Raw genomic sequence first — 25,118 nt, forward strand, 5'->3', positions numbered from 1 at the left:
ATTTGTATGGGGACTGCTAGGCTAAACTTCAACTTTGTAGATCTATTTTCTTTTCTCCTACACAAATTTTATTGAATGTATCAACTTCAAATGAATGTTGGAAATGCAAATGTAAAGAAGAGGGTTATTTGTGGTGGATATGTAATAAAGTAAAGAAAGTAGTAAGATTCATATTCTAATACAGAAGATCCTTCAAGTGAATATGAAGAGTATGACATCTATGAAATGTGAAAAATATTTCTATTTACTTCCTAAGGCTTTTTATCATGCATTTAACTCTTGGTGATCCAGGCTGGATATGGCCTCAGAAAGTAGAGTTCCTTGCAATCATATTGAATTGCTGTAAGAATATCAGTTTTTCCATCTTCCATCAATCAAGAAATGTAAATAATGTAAATGTAAATAAAGTATTTCCCACATTATAATACCTGCCCAATGAATTAATGGATTGACAAATACTAGGAAGAAATTATTTCAATGTTAAAGAAGAAAAGAGTACCATTTGTGGTCATTCATCCCCAGGTTAAGCCAATCAAATCTCAATGATCTAGAATAGGGCTACCAAACCTGGACAATCTCTAAGTGGCAACAAAGAGTCATCTAATTATCATTCATCTTGCAAAATGAGGCTTCTTTTTTGCAAACTGGCTTGCAAACAACCATTTTGCCCAAGGCAATATGGACACCAGAACTAAACGTGCAACTTAAATGTCAATGTTGTTCCCATAGTCATCAATATTATTACATAGCCTAATAGTTGCACCTACAACAACTGGGGAACTTAACCCACTTTGTGGCCCCATTATGGTGTATGCTACCATTATTCAACGTCTTGCCACAATTAACATTGGGCAATTTAGGCAATAATAAAAAAATAATTGGTCAAAATCTATAAGCATAAATGGCCATATTGAAATCGAGGGACAATACATTACACTCCTTCAAGGCATTCTTTGTTGACCCCAAGAATAATTGAAAAGATGTATACAAAGACTGGTTTTAAGCTGAAATAGTGGCATCCGAAATTATGAAAAGATTTCATTCAAATTCTTCATGGATTCATCAAAGACCAACATTTCTTATCTCATAATATACATTCATAGTCTGAATGCAAGAATATTTGTGGCTCTTTCGTCATTCTCTCCCCTCTCTTGCTTTCCTTCAAGAAAAAAATTATGCATGTGTGTGTGTGAAATCTGATTGAATGAAAAATGTGTTTAAGGGGCTACAAATCTTCTTTTGCATTAATTTTACTATTCATTGTATCAGAGGCAGTACTGGAGAATAGCAAGTTTACTGCCCATCAAAAATTATGACATCAGTATGTAGATAGTCCTCAACTTATGGCAACTGGAACCAGCACTTTCACTGCTAAGCAATACACTTGTTAAGTGAGTCATGCCCAATTTTATAACTTTTTTGCCATTTGCAAATTACTGCAGTTGTTAAGTGAATCGAGTTTCCCCCATTGAATTTGCTTGTCAGAGGTCAACTAAGAAGTTTGCAAATAGCAATTAGATGACCCTGGGACACTGCAACCACTGTAAATATATTGCCAAGGGCCCAAATTTTTTATCATGTGACTGTGGGGTTGCTGTGATGGTCGTAGTGCAAGGATCAGTTGTCTCTTTTTTTTAGTGCTGTTGCCACTTCCAACAGTTAGTAAACGAATGGTTGTAGATATTGAAGACAATCTGTACTAAAATGCAAATATGAACTCAGTGCTTCTTCATTTGCAGAGGCTAACATTAAAAAAACTTGCAGGAAGACAGGTACAATACACTGCATTTATAAAGGGAAATGTTTGTACCTCAGGGTTGAAATGAGGGGTCCTTGGTGCTCTCTTGATCTTGGATTCTTTCTTGCCGGCATTTCATTACCCAAACTAGCTAACAGCACTGATAATGTTACTCAGTTTGTCTAACAAAATGTCTGCATGAAAACAACCAAGCTCAGAGAACACCAAGGACCACTACCACATTATATTTTTTATTCCAGTATCCTTATAATGGTGGTCTTCAAGAGGTACCCTAGCTTTCTAAAGCATGCTATTTTGTAATGGCCCCTGCATTACAAATGTGAGATTGAATCTAGATTCCAGTCTTCAAATAATTTCAATGTAGGGCAAGCAAGACATGTGATTGTACAGGAATAAGATCTGCAGCAGAGGTGGGTTCCTACTGGCCAAATCAGTAGTCACTTGGCGGCCTGGGTCGCTGGAACCGGCAGCGTCCCAGGCCTTCCACGCCCCTGAACCAGTTTTCTTGGCACCACCATAGGTGCCACCATCTTGTTTTTGCCTTCTGCGCTTGCGCAGAGCAATTTTTGTTGCACTGTGCATGTACGAGAGGTGCCGCCTGGCAATAGTGGCAAACTGGCAATAGTGGCAGCCAGAACCCACCCCTGATCTGCAGTCTCATTCTTTGGGATGGGACAAGCACGTTTTCTTTTTTTTCCTGCTCCGCAACTGAAGTAATACCAAAATCCTAGTATTGAGACTGGCACTGTTTTGAAAATTTAGAAAGTTGGGTGGGTTTTTTTTAGCTCTTGAGAGTTTGGTCCTGGACATGTATACATCCAAACTGAACTGTGCTGTTTCTGTGTTATATATGTGGGTATATGCATAATTTTGTATGTATGTATGTATGTATGTATGTATGTATGCATGCATGCATTTATTTGGTCATGTTTGTGTAGTGCATATTAGAGGTGGACACCCTTTGAGTATGCAATGAAATTTCATTTTAATGTATGCCGATTAATGTACATTCAAAGTGACAATAAATCATTGAGCCGAGGTGTCGCAGTGGTTAGAGTGCAGTACTGCAGGTTCCTTCGGCTGACTGCTAGCTGCAGTTCGGCAGTTCAAATTTCACCGGCTCAAGGTTGACTCAGCCGTCCATCCTTCCGAGGTGGGTAAAATGAGGACCCAGAACGTTGGGGGCAATATGCTGATTCTGTAAACTGCTTAAAGACGGCTGTAAAGCACCATGAAGCAATATATAAGTCTAAGTGCTACATGCTAAACTTATTCTGTGTCTTAAGTAATTTTTATTTGCTCAATTTCTGTGCATAACCCATAAAAAGGGATATTGTGAATCAATTCTTTGCTCACAAACAATTTTAGTATTAAGGTTAGGTCTCCAGATTTATATATAATGCATATGCAAGTAGGAACTTGGCTCTTTCAAGTTCTTAACAAGCCACACTTCACATTCTTGGGTGAATGAAAGCAAAACTTTTCTCAGGCAGAAAAGGATCTTCACGCCCCTCAATATTACATTAAAATTTTAACTTGAAAAAGAAAGAGAAAGCTTGGAAGAACATTTCCCATCCTCCATAAAAGGCTATTGAATCCACTATTTCCATAGGAAAAAAATATTTTATTTTTTTTAAAGAACAAATTCAGTTTGAAACAGATGTGGAATGTGAATTTTCATAGATTTCAATTTCTCAAAGGGGCTAACTGCAACATAGAACAAAGCAGATTTAAAAACTAAGACAGTCTAGTGTTTTTTTTTAAAAAAAGAAAAAAATATTTATAACTCAAGCATAATACTGTGTTACTTACAAACTGGACAAAGGAATTTTTAAATAAATATTCATGGTACACAGTTACAGCACAAATATGCAGCAATTTGGCAACCTTTTTAAATCTTATCTCTTTATCCTGGATACTGTGCAAAGGGGAATGACACGGCCTTTTAAACAAGCTGTAGCTAAATACATAGCAAAAGTCAGATTTTATACAAAACATCTTGCTTAGACTTTATAAAAAAAACCAGTGTTGCTTTATATACACAGTCTGGTTAAGAAAAGATGTTTATTCTTGATTCCATGTGTATTTTTAATTGAATCTTTATTTAAAAAGGTGAATAAGGCTACTGTAACACCCCAAATCCATATACAGTCAATCTCAAGTTATTTACAGCATCTTCACTCTCAAAACAGGATGATGTAAATTTTCAAAAAGTTAGGGCTAACACAAGCAAGGCATTTACAGTAACTTTTCAAAGCTGAACCAAACACCAACCTCAAGGAACAGTTGGCAAGATTGTCATTATTCTGCACAAGACACAACACAGGTACACGGGGCTCCTTTGTCCCAACCTCCCCCCCTCTCCTGGGTTGCCGGTTGCTCTTCTTTATAGATTTATTCAATATCTCCCCTCCCCATGTTTAGTACATTATAAGAAGGGAACTAACTGGCTAAACAACCTCTTTCAGGTTTTTTTTTTTTAAAAAAAACTACCCTATCTATTTTTCCACTTCCCCTCCAAATCCTAAGGACTTACAAGAAAAACCTTGCATGGATGGGTTCATAGAGAGAAAAGCTTTAGGAAACGGCTGCTTCTGTGCTGTAGCTAGTTACCATAGTAACCTCCCACAGAACCATGCTACTTCTCGCTTTCCCCTCCCCTCCATCTCTCCCTTCATGCACCAACGTCATTTTCAGGTTCAGGAAATACTGAAAGTAATCATTTCTATGACAGGACTCTGTGGTGTAGTGTGTGGTGTGGTGGTTTTTTTTCTTTTTTTCTCTTTTTTTGCATGTGCTCTGTGGAAGTTGAGAACCTTAAAATGCTGTAGCTACAACTTCTTTCGAGTCCAGAAAGTGAAGTGTTGCTATGGTAACAGGATTATGTGATAAGACATCTATTTTGCATAGCACATAAAAAAAGTAGATTTATGTCCCCCAGGGTGCAGAGGTTGGAGGAGAACAACAACTATGCTTCAAAGCAGGAACTTTATAGTAAACTTTCCTATTGGTATCCAGCTCAAAAAATACTCCATCTCATAAGGCAAGGCGGGAAAACACAGCACAAAAAAAAAAAAAGCCATATCAGAATATCTTGTTAAAATACATTGTGTAGTTATACACTTATCTCTCATGATTCAGGGGCTTTGTTTCCTAGTCTACTGGTTATGTAAAACAGCTAAGAGGGCTTGGTTAATTTTACATTTCTTCTCACTATTATTCTTTTGGAAGTTAAAGATTTCTTTTCCCCCAGAAGTAGCCAAATTGATTTCATGGTCACAGAGGAATTTCACATCTTCTGTAAGGATTGTGTGCAATTTCAATATATAGATATATTAGTAATCTGAACAAAATCTGCTACTATACGTCCCTGGGGTTCTATACACTTATTATAAATAAGTCACATTATACCTCCCCTTCTTGTAGCCGAATGTGTTGCATCGTGGTGGTTTACCATATGTGCTTTATTTCAGAAAGAGAAAAATCCCATGAATGGCAGTGCAAGACTAACTCAAAATGCACTTCCAGAAATCAGAATGTCAAAAGGCTTGATTGAAGGAAAAATACAATCCTGACCAATTTTTATATAGATGTGAATGCTTTGTTTTAAGTGATGGAATTATAGCCCTCTTGACCATTATGCTTGTGATTTGTCTATGTCAGATGTTGCTGTTTTCTTTTTCCCTATGATTAGATAAAATATGATAAGTAATAGCAGCTGCGTCTGCTTAAAAAAATCATTTGAAGCAGACCAAGATTTTGCTACAGCTAGTTCAAAGCTGTACATCTTATTGCTGGTAAAGTACCACAGCAGTCGTGCCCTAATATATCACCAGCAGCCTTCTATTGTCTTGTCTTTCAGGCACATTAATTTACTTGCACTACTTTGTGGGAGAAGTATTTCCTCCTGCAAGTTACTATTTGAGAAAACCTTGGCATCCTTCAAGTACAGACCCTAATCAGCTGCTCCTATTGCTGTGTGTTAACACTCTTCATTGAACTCCGGATATCAAAGTGCTGTGCTATTTAAATTGTCTAGCTTTGTCTAGTTGATATTCCAGAGACAGTAGCATTCTTTCAGCCCTTCCCTCTCTCTTCTGCCACACGTCACTTCTATTGTGGATTCGGCTGACAAGCTAGCTTTTGGCTGGAAGATTCTCCTTTCAGCAAGCCCAAAGTCTCTCCCAAAGCATTATCCATTCAAGTAAGGCTGCTTTCACAAATAGGTGGAGTATGGGATGGTAAAAAATAATTTTTAGAAAAATCACTTTTCCAAAAGCAATGCGTGATATGGAGTGCATAAATTTTCACGTGAAGGATGACAGAATGCCGTTCAGTTGAAGTAAAATGCCACAGGGACTGACTAAAACAAACAAAAAAGTTTTAAATCTTACTTAAAAGCAGAGGTCTGTAAGACAAATCCATGAGCACCAAGAGAAGCACACACAAAGTCACAGGGCTGCATTTCAAGCTTGATGACTTAAGACTCTCTTCCTAGAATGCCTAAAACCATTAGTATCTGCGAGTTGCTCCATCTTCCCTGGGGGTTTTTGTACGTGCCTGAATGCCTACAGCACATGGCTTAGAAGGTGATGAACAAACAGCAATTGCTATGGGAATCTTGTATGTAACTTCTTCCAGCTTCCAAGTAAATGCTTGTTCACCAAGACAGGAATTCTACAGACTCGAAAGCTGCCCCCTCAAAGCAGCTCTCTGTAATAGGGTGGAGCTTGCTGTTCCCTCCTCTGCATCTGGTCCAGGAACCCACACAGTGGCTCATCACAATCCCCAACCTCTGTGTCATGGATAGCATTTGACCAGACAGAGAGAGAGTTTCAAAACAGGTACCACACTGAGTGTTCATCAGACCTTGTAATAAATGTTTGCTGGGCTTTGAGGGGGCATCTCTTGAACTATGTACACAGGATGTCCATAGTCACCACTGACTTTCTCATAGTGAGGGCAAAAAACACTATCTGCAGTCCTCAGAGGGATGATAATGTCACTGGGTTCAGACCCGTTGTTGTTCCCACTGCGTTTTGGGGTTGCTAATGTACTAAGTGACAAAGTTGTCGTGTGCTGAGGCGAATGCTTCCTGTGTCTCCTTCGATACTTCAACAAAAGAACCACCAGTGTGATGATGATGAGGAGGAATATGATGGACCCTGAAGCTATCCCTGCAAATAAGGCCACCTCTGAACCAAGGATACTGGAATGTCCAGCTTTGCTCCCATCTGAGTTGGGACCTGGGAATAAGGTTGGAGGGAGACAGGAAGAGAAAGAGAGAAAGAGAAGGGAAAAAATCTAAGTTCAAAACAATCACTGTCCATCACCACTTTGTAGCCACATTTAATTGTCTTCTGAAAACCTGAGTAGCTAGATGCAACCATTCACATTACAAAAACACATTCTGACTGTTTCTCTCCTATCATGTTGCTCCCAAATTACACTTTGTGTATCTCTCTTCACCCATCAACATAGAAAGACAGCACTGATAAAACAGTCTTTGATGCATATAATGTCTCCCCAGGCGTTGGCCAGCTTAAGGCAGCGAATAGAATAAAATAGGGAAACAGGAATTCTCAAAACTCATCTGTCACTATCTTTTACAAACACCAATTTGTACTGAACTATACTACTGGGTGCCTTTCCCTGTCTGCGTATGCATCTTTATTATGTAGCCCAGAATTTAAACACAGTGAAAACACTGATGAGTGGAATAGGTATCTATAGAGTTCAATGTAACTTTTCTAATCCTGACTGAAGGAACTGATAGCTTATCAGTGTTGGGACTCTATCCAAACCAAAGTCTTGGAACGGACTTTTAACAGCTTTCCAAACCAAAATGTTATTTAACTGATACACAGAAAATTGTATTTTGTACAGGGGCATCATGGCCCACTGGAACCTTGTAGTATAGTAATTTTTCAAACTTGTCAATTTTAAGAGCTGTGGACTTCAGCTCCCAGAATTCCCCAGGCCATGCTGGATGGATAATTATGGGACCTGAAGCCAACACACCTCAAAAGTTGCCAAATTAAAAAAAAAGCCACCACTCCAGAAGGTTCCAGTGTGTTGGTCATATTTAGTAGCAAGGGACTTGCTGCTTATAGAATTCAAATAGTAAAACTGTGACATCAGAAGCAGGCATAATGTGAGCAGCAGCCCTTATTGCAAGGATATTCAAGTTTTATTAATTGAATCAAATGCTTTCTCACTGGAAAAAATCAGTGCTAATTTAGCTGCAACTGGATGCTTGATTTAAATGGGAATATTGCTGTGATGTTAAATTTAGGTGAAAAGCCACTGCACGCTATATTTCTAGTATATGAAAGTATTGATGTTTACTAGCTGCCAACTAAAAGGTCTATAAGGATGAGGGCAAATAAATTTGAAAAGAAGCCATGAAACCAACTAATGGGAATTTTAAAATAAATTAGTATCTACGATATTGAACCGTAATCTCAGTTTGCTGTTCTTTCTGCTAACTTTCTCCAGTGTATTCTTTCTTGTTCAAGTGAAGTAAAGAGAAGAAGCTGATGTTAAAGTGCTGGCCGGTAACATAATTAACCAAGCAAAAATTCCAGCCACCATGGCATGCCAATACAGAGGGGGGGAGGAGAGAGCTTTTGAACCTTGTTTATCAGTTTCAGGAGATGGGAAATTGCAACACAGAGTCACTATCATGCAAATTTTATGAATGTAGCAGTGTTAGTTGCTCTAGCAGAAGAGCAAGCTGTTGATATCAATAGGGACAACCTTTGTATAGCAACTATATGTTTGCATGGGAAGCTGAAATCAGGACAATATCTCTATTGCTAGCTTCTCCAAGTAAGAGCAGGCTGGTAGTTTCACCAGGTCAGGAAATGAAACTTTCAGAAATGCTGCCAGGACACAATGATGGCAATCCATAATTGATTAAATATAAAAATATAAATTTTTAAAAAGGATACCAAATAAAAGGGTTTGACTATGTCCTGGACTGCAATCAATGTTTTCCTTTTTTTCTTTTAATAAAATCCATTTCTTATAATTGCAAAATGTTTTAGAGTAAGATCTGTTCCTAAAGATCAGTAGCAACTATGTACAAAACCAAATTTATATGAAACCAAACATGAGACAGAGAGAGAGAAAATGCATTTTTGCAGGAGCTCTTTGGATTGGCATATTCTTTTTTTTAAAAAAAATGGCTGTTATATATTGAATTTGTTTGGTTTGATTAATGCTTTTGAGGTGCAATCTGATGTTCCCAGGAGACTTTTTCAATGAACAGATAGAAAAATGTGATGCATAGATTGTCCCTTGATCAGCAGCCAAAGCTCCATGGCCATGCAGGTGATAAGGACAAAGGAACATACCAGAATGATATAAGGGAAGCTCTGAAGCTAAGCATTTTCATTCCCCAACATACTCTGAATTTGTATGTGTGAGAGGGAGGGTTATGCCAGTCTTGGAAGAGACATAGATAACTTCTTTCCAACAGAATCAGTGGGGAGGAAGCATGTTTTTAAGAAGAGGAAAAAAGGAAAAAAGCCATTCTGTCACTCTTGTTGTAGCTGTTGCAAGCTCTAAGGAGTTTAGGAAGTGGTAGCTCCTCTACCATAGGTAATCTCTCCCCCACCCCAGTCTCCATAGGATTGCATTTAGATAAGCCCATAACAGACCCTCCTTCAGGATCGAGATGTTCTCCTGTTTACCTGCATGATCCTTTACAAAGGGACTTGTTGTGGAGCTTTTCCCGTTGGTACCAGCTTCCTGTTCCGGGCGTTTAGTTGGATCAGCATTATTTGGGGACCCACCAGAATTGGGAACTGAAAGAACACAAATGATTCACTACAAACTAATAATAATGTGCTTTCTAAGCTGGTTATTAATTTTCATGAGGCATGAATGGCTTTGAACAGAAGGTCCTTTATTTAGGACTACAAGGAAATATGAGAATCTAATTTTCCTCTTTAAAGCAAGTTTTTTTCTTTTTTTTAAAAAAAAAGCTATAGTTATTTTAAAGATTCAGATTGTGAAGCTATCAGCAAAAATGAAGGGGGTTCCTGAAATTGGCAACAAAGCCTTTGCAAATGACATTTCAGCACAGCCAAGCAAATTGATTGACTACTAAATCAACCTCTAATTAGGAAGAACAATCCATTCTTTCCCTGTACAATAGGTTATCTGTAGATGAGAAAAAGACCATGAACAAAACCCTCATTTTTAGTGAGGTTTTGTTACAAGCAAAGCTATGAAAACATTAGCTCCCTCTCCTTTTAAAACAATTTTGAGCTATGAAACTGTACTTTAATATATATTCTACAAGCAAGAATAACTGGAGCACATACTATTCAAGGATGACTTATCCTTCTAAGAAGAGCTGTTCAATGAAAAGATCTTAGTGAATTAACTCTTCCTATAAAATGTCAGTAACTTAGCTGCAGAAAATAGAATTTTGCTTCAGCATATAAGACAGTTTCACCCAACTTTGCAAAGCCAGGGCCATTGAATTGGGGAGCGAAAGCTGTTTACAATTGTTGAATGAACAACAACAACAATAATAAAGATGATCACTACCTTGTTCAACTTTCATAAGGATCTTCATGGCTTTTGTCTGGCATACACCTCCCTCCTGGTTATCCAAGCCTTCAAGGGATCCATTGGATGTTGCTGATTGAAAAAAGAAAAAAATCAAATGAAAGTTTTCAGGATACTAACAGGTACAGCCGCTCACACAAAACAAGAGTAGTTGAAAACAGATGTCACTTGTCCAAATTTACTTCTGTTGTTCAGGTTTGTCCAGAAAAAGCTGGGAAATACCGGCAATTAAGAAAACAAACAAACATTCAATACAGGCTGTGTTTTTAGTTTCTAATTCATCCAGGTGCCTTTTTCCATAGCTGTCAACTGACTTATTATACCAGTGTTTGCTCTCCACACCCATCTTCACTCCCTTGAAAAAAATGAATTAGTTCAGAAAGAAGTCTGCCAAGTTCAGCAGAACAAGGAAGTTTGGTTTTTAATTTTTTTATTGAACTGAAGTCCCACAGGTGAAACAAATCCTGTATTTTTAGATTGCGAAAAATTGTGAATATCTTTGTTTTACAGTTTGTAATAATTTATTTACATACTCCAGTGCTTGCCTTTGTATACTAACAAGGTAAGATATGAATTGAATTGAATTGGAGAATTGAAGTCTAACATTTATTTAGCTTGTATCTTCAATGAGGCAGCTTTGGTGGGAAGGTAACAGCAGTACGTGCGCCTTCGGCATTTAGTCATGCTGGCCACATGACTATGGAGACGGGTTTGGCCTCCTAGAATCAGGAACAACTAGCACATATGTGCAAGGGGAACCTTTACTTTACACACACACACACACACACACACACACAGACACACACACACTTTATCTCATTCCTAATTCCTTAGCTACTTTACCTTAATGTAAGGTAAAGTATCTACCTTTATCTACATTTATCTAGTGATATATATCAACCCTAACGGAAGAGAGACATTTTCTCCTTAAAATGGAATCACATTGCTTGGCAAAAATCTCACTGCAGCAATCGTATTCTTTCAGCTTACCACTCTCTTCACGTAGCTCAAAAGCAAGCTGTAAAAATACTGATACAGATCGGTTGAGAGCCAAAGACAAGAAAAGTGTCCCTCAGAAAACTGCCAATAGAACAGGTGAAAATTCCTGCCATGATATTGATTAGAAGACCACGAGGGGAGGATGGAAATGGCAGGTTACCACTCTAATCTACAATGTTTACTACAGAAATCATCCAGAAATTGTCTTGCCGATTGTCCGTCTTGATTTACAAAAATAAAATTGCTAATTTATTGCATCGGTGCCAAATGACTGCACTTCATTTCTGAAGGAAATGTCCCTACACACACACACAGAGAGAGAGAGAGAGAGAGAGAGAGAGAGAGAGAGAGAGAGAGAGAGAGAGAGAGAGAGAGAGAGAGAGAGAGAGAGAACGAGAGAGAGAACGAGAGGGCTCTTTAGCCCTTCACAGCACATATGCTACATCTGGCCACTTACTCAAAATATGAAAGAAAAGAAATAAGGGAAGGCCATGAAAATACTTGTAGGGTTTCCCATGGAGAAAAAGTAATTAAATGAGACTTCTGGCACTCAGCAGAATCACCCTTTCATCTAATTTAGATAGGGCCCCATAAGTCTTTTTCTTTTGGTCTTTTAGTTATCCCACATTTTCCTGAGGGATTTCTTTTCTTAAAACATACTATATATATGTGTGTGTTACATATATATGTAATACACACACACACACACACACACACACACAGTACATTTTAAGAAAAGAAATCCCCCAGGAAAAATGTAGAATAGATATATATATATATATTCCTGTTTCTTTCATATGCCCAGAGTCTTTCACTACGTCTTCCCAGCCCCATGTTGATATTTTTCTTTCTCTAATCTTCTCACTAGCTGCAAAAACTATGAACTTTTTCTCTGCCTTTGATCTACTTCTTGCTTTTGTTCTACTTCTCTCCCTCCTTGTGGGTGTAACATAATTCCTCCCTATATGAACTTCCCTTTCTTGCAGCTCCTTCTCCTATTTTTCTGGATTCTGAAGCACATTTTGTCTTTTGGTGTTAGAGACTAACAAAATTTCACCTCTTCACTTTCTAACTTCTGCTGTACATTTTTAAAGTGAGTAATTCGGGAGAAAACAGATCTGATGTGTTACATTTGCAGTGCTAGAAAATAATGGAGATGTATAGTTTTGTTTTGCTGAGATCTTTTTCCTCCCTCCAGAGAAAAGAAAATCAATACTAAGAACCAGTTTTGGACATAAATCAAATGCATCTTTTGCTGTGTTTTTATGACCTTTTGGGTTTTGCCTTTGTGCCCATACGGTTTACAGAAATAATAAAATTAAACTCCAGTAGACAGCATAGTTAATAAAGTGTGACTTGTTCTTCTTAATGCCAAGATGCAGGAATTCACTTTTTTAAAACCTACCTTTCTCTGATTAAAATGTAAGAGTATAGCCAGGGTCATGCTGATTTTCAAAAAGAAAAGGTATGGTTTGTTATCTTAACTAGATGCCACTCTAATCATGTAAAAAAATCGAGAGCTTTGTTCTCAAAATAGAACAAAACAAAACCCTTGAAAACTAGTATTGCCAAGGAAATATATACTATTATGTAGTTGCTTACCTTAAGGAACTGAACCTACCTTGGCTTGAAGCTGGTTTTGCAAAAATGCTCTCATGTTACATTTATAATGTAGTGTAGTCTGAAGGAGCTATGAATATTTGGTAAATGATTTTGCAATAAAAAGTATCAGAATTTTTTACTGTGGGAGGTAGTGGTTCCTTTCGGAGTCAATTTTTAGATGTCTGAATAACCAAGTGAGTATCTTCCTACATTGTCTAATGTATTCTGCGTATATGTGTGCATTCGTGCATGCATGTGACATGTTTATAACAAAAGAATGCTGATGTTTAGTTAATTCTGTAGGAACATTTGCATATTAGAACACACAAGTTCTCACCAGGCCATTATATTCCTCAGCTTTTACACTTCCTTTGAATATATTTCAAATGCATGCAAAGATCCAAAAACCCAAACTAAGCCTCAGCTCCAGTGCAACTACAAGTCAATGTGGTAATCTTGATCGATTGTTCTTTTCATCCTTAGTTCCTGTCTTGAAGGCTGAGGAGAGAAATGAGCCAGGTTTTCCATATAAGGGAAACCACATGAGCTTCATTTCTGTCATGCTCCTGACAGTACCCACTAGACACTACCTACATTCAAAGTGTGGCCATCTTCCACCGTACAAGCGATGCAATGGATTGTTGGGAGCCATGTAATTGGAACACAGCAAAATAAAAAATAAAAAGGTGGCTAGCTACTTACTAGCAACTTGCTAAGAAATTGACCAGTTGTGTATGCTTGCAAATAAAAAAAAAACTCTTAGGTTGCCACATTAGCTAAATTTATTTTTCTGTTATGTCCAAAAACATTTGCAATTTACAGCTCAGCAGTAAGGTTTTTGATAACCATACTTAAAACCACAATACAAGAGTTTAGATATGCTGCTCCCATTTTTTAACAGATTACCATCTCTATTTCAGTCAAACTAGCTATGCAGAGAAACATAAAACCTGGGAGCATATTTTGAATGCTCCTAAACACATTGACTTCTATGACTTTATACACATTGATTTCTTCATTTTTAAATGCAGGTTTTCTATTATTTGTCCTAGTATTCCATAGTAAGTGTTCAACAAAATGAGAGAATATTTTCTAGGATATTTTAGCATATAGAATACAACCTAGAAATTACTATTTTATTATTAGTATGATATGAAGCAGAAAGTATTTTTCTCATATTTGAGATAGAAATAAATTAGTAATGTTAGAAAATGTATAAACTGCAAAAAATCAACCATATATTTCTGCTATAGAAGCACAGTGTGTCTGGAGCTATGTTGGCCTATTCAAATTTAATAATGTTGATTCCATCGCAGAGATATGATTTATATGATATCCCACCAAAGGATTGTTTTTTTTAAAACATCAATAAAAAGGATATGTCTGAAAGAATAGGAGTGTAGGAAAGCATGCCTGTTCAAATCAACACAACACATCCTTAGGAAGCTCCAGCATTACAACTTTGAAGGGCTTTCCCACAAGTATTCATTTGTGCAAATGCACACACTGTTTTCCTGCCAGTCTTCCCATGCACAAATAATAGTTCTGCTGGTATTGCCAGTGAAACAAAATGGTTGGGCACATGGATACAAGTCAGTGGTAGGTTTCCAGTTTTTAAATTAACGGTTTGCTTGTGCACGCGTGCAACACTTCTGGGCATTCGCAAAAATGTCCAGGTGAATGGGCGAAGCCTCCCGTCACCGCTGTTACCGGTTCGTCCAATCTGGGCCAAACCAGGAGCAACCCAACTCTGATACAAGTACAGCAGAGACAAGACTTTTGAAAAACCTAGCTGCTTTAATGCTTTCAGGAATAATGTTTTAGTCAAGCCCAATATGTTTTACAAAGTGCCACTTTTCAAAGTTTTTTTCAATATAAAGATGCTTCCTAGATTTTGTGCAGGTGTACACTTGCACACTTTTGAGTCAGTGTTCACTCCTGGCAATGGCCTGGATTGGAGTGGATAAGTCTTTGTAGTTTCTTGTCAAAATTTCAAAAGAGATTTGTCATTGCCTTCTTTCTAGGGCTCAGAAAACACAACTGACCTACAGTCACAACTGCCCAGGAGGGACTAGAATTCACAGTTTCTAGCTTGATGCTTTAACCACTATACCCATCCTAGATTTACTTAGAATATGTACATTTTGATCTTCAGGAGACAATCTTATATTAAAAAGACAGAGTCTTTCAATCAAGTTTTGATTTGTTATATATCTTCAGAAATCTGTGAAATCCTTATTTATAGAAATGTATCTCATTCCAAATGAAAAAGGGAAAAAATAGAGTGTTATATATACAAAGAATGTCTGTGGTATTATTTTTATACAGTCCCTGTGGATTGGAAATAATATTACATTTTAATACTTCTTCATTTGACTGTTATTACTCTGCCTCCCTAGAAGACTAAGCCACTGCCTTAAGTCTTGGCTGCTTTCAGCCTATCAAGTTAGTAACACTGCTCTAATCAGATGGAGAATTAAGCTTCTGGATTTTTGCCTAGATGCAGCCTTTCATTCACAAAGAGATTAAAACCAAAGGCAAGACCTACAAAACACACAAAATCAAAACTGATTCTTAATTCCAAACAGGGTGCATTTTTTTAAAGCATGAAAGTATAATTGCAATGAAACTGCAGATGGTAAGAGTTATTTACCAATTGGATGTTAGCATCCATTCAAAATGAATTCCCATTTTTAAGCAGTTTAATATAATCTCCCTTTGGACTACAATTCAACCAATAATTTCATTAACAGTAAATAAGATGAATAATGCATTTGATTCATACTACCTTGTGAATAATTTTGGAATAAACTACTTATAATAAAGATACAGGGAAGAAATACAAAATATTCAAAAATAGTAATTGCTATATTTTGGAAGATAAAACAGATATATAAAAACACAGCTTTAAACATTTCCAGCTAGTTCAGTACATTTTCCATTATAAAATGTGGGAATGGAACTTCCATTTTTATTGTACTGTTATACTGCTGGTAAAGTTAATGGAAGTAGAAGTAACAGGAAATGTTTAATGGAACTGTATATAATGCCAGAGACTAACTACATGTCAAAATTGTTGATTTCGTTTTCTTTTTGTTACAGAAATTAGGTGATTCTTTTCATCAGCTAGAGATACCAAGCTTTCTTTCCCCATATTCATCCACTATCCCCAACCAACTACATAGATCCATGTATGAAAAGATGCCCCACACCAAATAAGAGAGAAATTCAAGAGGAAGCAGAGGCTGACAGCATCTTCAGAGACTGCCTGTCTCTGCACAAATCTACTAAAGGACTAGTTATCTGGTTATTTGATGAAAGATTTAGGTGCATCTCTTCCTATACTCAGTCTGTGAGCTTGAAAAATATAGAGTATTCACACATTGCTAATGTTGATGTTCGAAAGGGAATTAAATGTTGAAACTTCCTTCTGCGTAGAGAAGCAAATGGAACATATCATGAAGTTTTCACATTGGTTAGGAGCAGTCAAAAATATTTCATTTATGTCTATTTTCTATGAAGTCACTTATCTTTCCTAAATTCTGGAACATTAGTACCAGAGGTGGGTTCCTACCAGTTCGCACCTATTCGGTAGAACCGGTTCATCAAATCTACCGAACCGGTTAGAAGTTCCACCAGTGGACCTGGAAAGCAGGCCACACCTACAGAAGAGATTCCAAATTTTTTTGAAACCCACCACTGGCAAGGATCTTGTAATTTGACAGCTTTAAGACTTGCATGCTTCAATGCCAGAGTTTCTGAATAGCTATTTGGACCGACCTAAGTACTAATTCATAATTTCATATCCGGTCACATGGGTGGAAAGCCACTCCCATCTGGTCACATGGGTGGCAAGCCACTCCCACAAAGGAGGCCACACCCACAGAGTAGGTTGCAACAATTTTTGAAACCCACCACTGATTAGTACTGAAGTCATTCAGATATCATGTTAGACAACAATTATTTAAAAAGGCGTACAACTTGTAATTCCAGAGCTCTCTTCAAAATCCTCATATACATCCACAAGAAAATTGTAGAGAAAAATTATTAAAAGGCATTTTTGCCGGCATAAATATCATTCAAAGCAGCACTAGAGAGTGATTGCATTAATAATATTTCTTTCTAATGAAATGTACATGTAAAGGAATTTTGTCCTTAACAGTTTTTCTTAATGTGGCCCTAAGCACATTACTAAAAGGGACAAGTGCACTTCTCAACCTGAAAAGAACCAAGCTCCCTGCTTTAAAAAAGATGTGAAAAGGCCACTGTCTCTTGAGTCTCCCACTCCCTTTCCCTCCACCCTTATTACAGTTAATGAAAAAGAAACTAGAAGGTTGGCGTTTGTTTAAACCAATTAGATTTACCAGGGCAAGAAGTGGCAAGGGAAATAAAACAGACTGATACCATAGATTATGGTCCTTCTTTTTTCCAGTTAACTGAGAACAGATGTGGAAATCACTGTGCAACAATGAGACATTGCGTTCTTCAAACTTTTTAAAGTACAACTTTCATCAGCCCAACTGGTGTGTCAACCAGTATATCAGGGATAGATCTGGAATGGCAGATCTAATCCTGATCTAATCCATTTTAATCTCTCACCAGTAAAGACTAAGTTCCAAAAAAACCCCATATTTTATATATTGTATTTATGTATATACTGTATTTTTTGGAGTATAAGACGTACCTTTTTCCCTCAAAAAAGAGGGTGAAAATCTGGGTTCATCTTATACACTGAATACAGATTTTTTTTTGCCTCCCCAAACCCTGCCCGCTTTGCAAAAATGGCTGTGCATAGCCTTTAGCCGGTTTCCAGAATGCTCTTGGGGGCTGGGGAGGGTAAAAATGAGTGAAAATGGGCCATTTTTTGCTCATTTTTGGCCCCCCCAGCTCCCAGAATGAGCCTCCTAAAGGCTATGCATGCCTTTTTTTTTTTTGACAAAAAACGGGCCCGTTTTTGCAAAAAAAACGGGGCATTTTTGGGAGGTCTGCAGTGTGCAAAAACTTTTTTTAAAAATTTGCTTCTTCAAAATCTTGGTGCATCTTATACTCTGAAAAATACGGTATTTATTTGTAAGCCACCTTTATTATTTTTCTAAATAACTCAAGGTGGCAAATATATCCAGTGCACCTTCCTCCTATTTTCCTCACATCAACACCACTATGAGAAGAGTTAAGTAGAGAGAGAAAGTGACTGGTCCAAAGTTACCCAGCTGTCTTTTGTGTCTAAGGTGGGACTAAAATTCACAGCTCTCTTAGGTATTAAAAAGTAATATGAAGCAGCTCTTTCAATAATTTAACATATAACTATATATTGAAATTATATTTCAGAAATTCATATTGTTGCATTTTCAGACAATTTTCTTCAAATACAAGTCTAAGCAAAACCAGTAAAAATTATTTCATCTTCATAACAACAATAAGAATACTTTCCTATATAAAATTACTGTGTTTCCCCAAAATAACCCCCCAAATAAGCACTTGGTCTTATTTTCGGGGAGGTCTTATTATTTTTGAGGTGCAGGAGGCAGCAAGTGTGGTCATCTCATGGCTGCTTCTGTATTGTAATATTTTGGGGGGAGGGCTTATTTTCAAGGGATGGTTTATTTCAGCACATGCGCTCAAAAATCCGATTGGGCTTATTACCTGGGGAGGTCTTATTTTCAGGGAAACAGGGTAATTGTCTATTATGAATTTATCAGTTTTTCAAAGTCTTTAAAAGAAATATTTTTAAAAATATTTTTGCCATAGGATTGTGTATGTATGCTGTAGCTGATGTTGGTTGCTTCTGCTTTCATTAAATGCCTACTTTAGTAAAGCATCAAGTAATTACTTCTTATACATATGTTATCTAATTTTACAAGGCAGTTTCAAAAACACCCAGACTTACATTGGCAGAAAAACCACAAATCAAGGTACTTGTTTTAGTAGCAGCTAGAAATTGCACATAAGCAGCTGTCTGTGGTGATCTAAGCACAGAGCTTTAATTAAAAGTATTACATTGCTTTTATACCAATCCCCTGATCTCGGTCCTCAAGAGCTTGAAAGCTATGGAAGAATCTCTCAGGCAGGGTTTAAAGCCCACAGAGGCTCTCAGTAACTGTGCTAGCTGAATTATGATAGACTTTGTTCCTAATACAAATTTCCATTTAAATTTAATTATTGATGTAAGCAGTTTTCTAATGCTAGAATGTGACATAGATAAAAACACAGGTCCTACTGCCCACAAATTCGTACCTAGTATATGTGAGAGTGTGTATGTGTCTGTTTTAAGGAGATTATGTTGAATATCCTGTCACTTTTAGAATTAGAGCAAAAACTCCCTTTGGAAAAACACTACAAGGAATCCACAGCATACATCCTACCATAACCCCATTTATCTTTCTAACCATCACCGTTATCTATTTATACATTATTTATCTATTTATTTTAAACAATCTTATATATTGTTTCTTGCTTTTGCTGACCATTTATTCTATATATTAGAACTGGGACTAGAGTACAAAAATATATTATCAAGAGGAAATGATTCATAATTACTCATTAGATAGGAGATCAGCACAACACCCTTTCTTTTCAGGGACATTCATACACGGAAATAAAAAAATAAAGATAGTAGTAACAACTGCAAAATTGAAGATCGGTTCCTTTTATATATGCAGCTGCCATCTTGATTTTTAATACCTCTCCCACTTTTCACAGATGCCCCCTGATCTATTATCAGCTTTCATGGTATTATTTCATTTCATTGTATTCATTTAAAGGTAAAGGTTTCCCTTGCACATATGTGCTAGTCCTTCCAAACTATAGGGGGCAGTACTCATTGCCGTTTCAAAGCTGAAGAGACAATACTGTCCGAAGACATCTCTGTGGTCATGTGGCCGGCATGACTAAACGCCCAAGGCACACGGAATGCTGTTACCTTCCTACTAAAGGTGGCTCCTATTTTTCTACTTGCATTTTTACATGTTTTTGAACTGCTAGGTTGGCAGAAGCTGGGAGAAGTAATGGGAGCTCACTACGTTATGCAGCACTACGGATTTGAACTGCCATACTGCCGAACTTCTGATCGACAAGCTCAGAGTCTTAGCCACTGAGCCATCACGTCCCTGTATTCATTATTGTGTATTCATTTACACAATCTTAATGCCAATACAATCAAAGTGACCAGTTGCAATGGTACTTGTGGATGACCATGGGAGACAGTGGGAAGAGCTGCAGCCAGGAGAACACTTGGATAAGAGATAGCTTAGCCCACAGCAAGGACATGGGCATGGCAAATGTCTCAGAAGGAACCCTCCCTAGTTTATTACATGGTAAAAATGTGACAGAAGGAAAATGTGCTTTCTGAGTTCAAGATTCTGTTAATGTAATTTTACAATAAAGTAGAATTGTAACCTTGGTGTTTTTCCAACCTTCCGCCTAAAAAGGAATTTCACAACCTTCAAGTATGTCAAAAGTGAAAAATCTGCCATATCTCCAGGGACAGATTCTATGCTGCCAGCAAAACCACAGGGAAACTCTGCTTTCTGGACACATTCTTTACATCACTCACAGTGCCAGAAGCACATATAAGGCCCTCAAAAGTTCTTACAGGTGTTGAGAAACATTTTGGATGATGTGGTTCCTAATGTAATCCAGGACTACAAGTACAAGATCTTATATAGGAAATAACCAACATTCTGAATTTGGCCTGAAAGCAACTAGTGCAGTGACTGCAAAGGCGATGCATTATATCTGCTGAATTCTATATCAATTGCAGCTTCAAGCCATCTTCAGAGGTACCGTACTACCATCAATCCAGTAGGTTGTTATGCATTACATACATGTAATGACAAGAATATATTTCTACCCAATATGCCAGCAAACGGCAGGAGTATAGCAGCACTCTTAAGTCCCAGGCCTGCTCTTTAAAGGGAGTAAAAATCTGTCCAAAATCAATGTTAGAACTGATATTTAGAGAATGTCTACATATTTGCTGACAAGTACTGCCAAATTCTTAAGAATTCATTTATTTATCCAACCCCTTCCAAAACCAGATTGACTTCCATAGCATTTCTACCTCAGCCTAAGGCAGCAATGCACTAGAATACCACAATGTTAAAGGCTACCAAGAGATTGAGAGCAATCAAGAATTTCACCCAATCCTAACAAAGGTTAGACACCAAGCAACTGATTTTTTTAATCCCATGTGTGGGCCTAAATCCTGAACTAGGAAGGATCTAGATAATCTACTGCTTCTAGAATCTTTTGTAGCTGTAGTTGTTGAGAAGATAACATCCATTATTTTCCTCAACAGTTTTCTCTCAAATGGAAGCATAAACACTGCTCATTGTCCACTATGTCCAAATTTAGAGAGAAGAATTAAAAACGAAACTCTCCAGTTCAACTACAATGTTCATTGTATGCACTGCCACCTCCTATAAACTAAATATTGGCATTTCTATTTATAACTAAATGATATCACTCATCTAGTTGGGTGTGTTCATATAGCATTAATTTGAAAGTGATTAATTCATAAACATTCATGATACAGAGAGATGCCTGCCCAATAGTAAATATTTTGCCATGCAATGAGTAACATAATTTGTTTTTCTGTTACCAATTCCTCAGGAGGAGTGGAAGCTAAATTCAAGCTTTATTTTCTTCTTTAAAAATGTGCTGAGTCTCGATCACAGCTCCTCAGAAGCTAGGTTTGGAGAATGTTTTTGTAAGTGATGCTTTAAAAGATAGCACACTTGCTTTAGTTTTATTGTGCACAAGATTTGTTTGTTTGTACCCCACCTTTATTATTTTTAAAAGTAACTCAAGGCAGGGGACATATCCAGCAACCTTACTTTTTCTATTTTCCCTATAACAACTCTGTGAGGTGACTTGGGCTGAGAGAGTGACTTGTCCAAAGTCACCCAGTTGGCTTTCATGGCTAAAGTGGGACTTGAATTCTCAGTCTCTGGATTTCTAGCCAGGTACTTTAACCACTAGACTGAAGTGGCTCTCAGTCTATATAGCAAAATTTTCTTTTAAAAGACAGAAGCATAACCAATGCAGAAGACAGCTGAGTGCTCAATGTTCTCGTAAACAAGTAGGCATTCTCATCCTCATTTCACAAAACCATAGGAGTCTTACTAGTTCTTACCTTCCTCTCCACAGGAATGGCATTGCAATTGTTTTCTGTCATATAGAGCACATACAACACAAAGTTTATCTAAGATTCAGCGGTAAAGGCATTACATCTGCGATCTGATCTCAACAATCGAACAGGTATGATTTTCAAGCTTCAAAAATGTCTCAAAGCAAAAGAAGTGCTTACAAAATATCAAAAGATGAAAAAGTGTTTAAATTGCTTAATTGTAAAAAACTCAAAACCTGAATTTCTAAAAAGCAACAATCTCTTCAGGAGTTTTATGGACTGAGACAGGTTGTAAATACCGCAATCAATAAACCAATCAACGTTTATTTTGCCCAGTCATTTTCTCTTCTAGCTACTCTACAGTCCACCTGCAAGAGTAATTAGCAAACTTTTTACAGCTTTGAATGCAAATAAAAAGCATGTATGCATTAATGCTGAAAGAGAGTAAAGCAAGGCCCATGCAAATTGTGTATATTTTTAGTTTTAATCACCTCCATATTAATGCTGATTTTTTTAAATTTTTAATATTTTTATTACATTGCACACACATACACAAACACAAAAGGCAAAAGGTTCACTTGGAACATATATGCTAGTCGTTCCCAACTCTAGGGGGCAGTGCTCATCTCCATTTCAAAGTCGAAGAGCCAGTGCTGTCTGAAGACGTCTCCAAGGTCATGTGGCTGACATGGAGTATGGAATACTGTTACCCTCCCACCAAAGTGGTCCCTATTTTTCTACTTGCATTTTTATGTGCTTTTGAACTGCTAGGTTGGCTAAGACAAGTAATGGGAGCTTATTCCGTTAAACAGCACTAGGGATTCGAACCACCGAACTGCCGACCTTTCTGATCAACAAGCTCAGCTTCTTAGCCACTGAGCCACCGCATCCCCACACACACAGTGTACGACACCCAAATTCACCTTTTGAAAGATGGATGGCTATATAAATTTAATTTAACAAATAAGTAATATTTAGGAATTACTTACAAAACATTTGTCCCTAATTTTTAATAGGAATGTAGCCCTGTTTCAGGAAGGCACAAACTTATTATAATAGTTTGCTGTGTAGGTCACTATAAAGGTAGCCTGTATTTTACTTATGCCACCTGTAGCAGAGAACAGCACCAACAAGAGGAAAACAATTTTAAAAGGATTTTGTGGTATAGATGCAAGACAGGAAATGTGTTATGGCACACTAGTGAGGTCACCAGTAGCAGACAAAAAGTGCCTACAATTCAGAAAACCTCAATCAATTCAACAAGTTCAAACACAAACCCACTATGAAGATCAAGAGTCATGTGTCCTCAGCAAGTATTTTCTTGAATTCTGTGAAAGATGACTTCACTTCTATAAAGAGGGTCAATCTTTGACATTTGTAGACTTTTGCAACAGATACATTTAAGAACTTTAGTGAAATAAGGTGGTTTTTTTTTTGGGGGGGGGGTAATTCCTGTATTGTTATGATGAAACCGGGCACATTATGCTCACATCTGATTAATGCTTATATTGTATGTATATTATACCAGGATACATGGCATCCAGAATACCTGCAAACTAGGATTTTTTAAACAGAAAACCGGGCAGACCAGGCAAACAGGAGCATAAAAGTAGAAAAAAGATCAAAGAAGAGGTGTTCAGAAAATTGTGTGTGGAGAGAGAGGGGGGGGGGAGAGGGGAGAGAGAGGAAAGAGAGAGAGAGAGAGAGAGAAGGAAAGGGCGAGAGCAGGGGGAGGGAGGGAGAGATATTTTTAAATCCTTGCTTGTAGCTACAGTTTTAAGTGTCATGAAATTATGTATACCAATATTATAAAGCACCTTAAAACCAGTAGAATGTTATTCTGGCCTAGCCTATGACCATTTGTGCACAACATTCAGTTGAATAAATTGTATAAAATGAGATAGTCATGTTATTCATATTGTCGTTAGAGAAATACGTGTTTATTTATAGAGAAATTCCTTTCTGAAAACGGTATTTTTAAGCGATGGCTAGCTAGATCTTCTCCAAAATAAGACGACCGTGTTTAGATTCACTGAAGCTACAGTAACAGAAATAAGCTCTTTTTCTTTCCTGCCCAATTTTCTATTTTGGGGAAAAATTTTCTTCAATCCTAATTGAAGATCTCCCTATAGTTTATTACTTTATCTGCTGTTGGGGAAAAATTCTAAAAGAAATTTTTCAATTGGAGGCAGAAATACAGAGCTGACTCCTTGTGCAGTCTGCTGTCACTAATTGCCGGCAATGATATTAATGACCCAGTAATTGCAGTAAGAGTGGCACTGAAGTGGAAAACATCATCTCAAGGCAGAGTTCATCTTTAGGTGGTAGGCCATCACCACTGACTGATTTAATGCCTAGTGACATTTCAGACTATAACACTACAGACAAGAAATGTGCCACCCACGCTCTAATGGCTTAAATGGACATGACATTATTTGCTGTGACTGTGGAATCCAGCAGTAGCCTCACCCCCACACCAAAGTGACACAGGGCTTGTCCCACAAATGAACCATGTTCCTTTCAGGGGAGATAATGTCTAATCTTAACAATCTAGTGCCACTTTCCACATTTTGGCTTCTATAAAAAAATACCTCCTACTTTTAACTTCACAGCACAAAAGAGAAGTTTGTTCTATTGCACAATAGGGGAAAAAAGCTTTTTTTAAATCCTGTGACCACAGTCTACTGTAAAAATAGCTTAGCATTTAAAAATCAGCAAGTGACTGGGTTTTTTGGAGTATAAGATGCACCTTTTCCCCCCAAAAGAGAGGGTGAAAATCTAGGTGTGTCTTATGCACTGGATACAGCATTTTTGGCCTCCCACCCATCCCCCTTTCGTAAAAATGAATGTGCATAGGCTTTGGGAGGCCTGCAAAGTGCTCCTGGGGGCTGGGGAGGGCAAAAAGGGGTGAAAATGGGTCATTTTCTGCTCATTTTTGCCCTTCCAGCCCCCAGGAGCACTCTAAAAGCCTCCGAAAGCCTATGCATGCCATGTTTTCTTTTTTTGCAAAAAAACGGACCCGTTTTTGTGAAAACAGGCCACTTTGCT

General features: G+C 37.5%; 1 protein-coding gene across 2 annotated transcripts in view; it reads right to left on the reverse strand.

Annotated features, from left to right (window-relative positions):
* Window positions 1-3,362: 3,362 nt before the first annotated feature.
* The window catches only part of EFNB2 (ephrin B2), a 52,638-nt gene continuing 30,882 nt past the window's right edge, over window positions 3,363-25,118 (reverse strand). Inside the window, exons 3-5 of one of the 2 annotated variants that reach the window (XM_014054241.2) lie at window positions 10,322-10,414; window positions 9,457-9,570; window positions 3,363-7,005 (exon numbers count right to left, since the gene is read on the reverse strand). In XM_014054241.2, the coding sequence (XP_013909716.1) occupies window positions 6,623-7,005; window positions 9,457-9,570; window positions 10,322-10,414 (590 nt within the window). In that variant the 3' untranslated portion in view covers window positions 3,363-6,622. The remainder of the gene's footprint in view (window positions 7,006-9,456; window positions 9,571-10,321; window positions 10,415-25,118) is intronic. The other variant, XM_014054242.2, reaches the window with a different exon arrangement.

Source organism: Thamnophis sirtalis, unplaced genomic scaffold (assembly GCF_051295495.1).
Source record: "Thamnophis sirtalis isolate CommonGarterSnake01/CBP01778 unplaced genomic scaffold, rThaSir2_p1.2 scaffold_12, whole genome shotgun sequence".
In the NCBI taxonomy this organism is placed as follows: domain Eukaryota; kingdom Metazoa; phylum Chordata; class Lepidosauria; order Squamata; family Natricidae; genus Thamnophis; species Thamnophis sirtalis.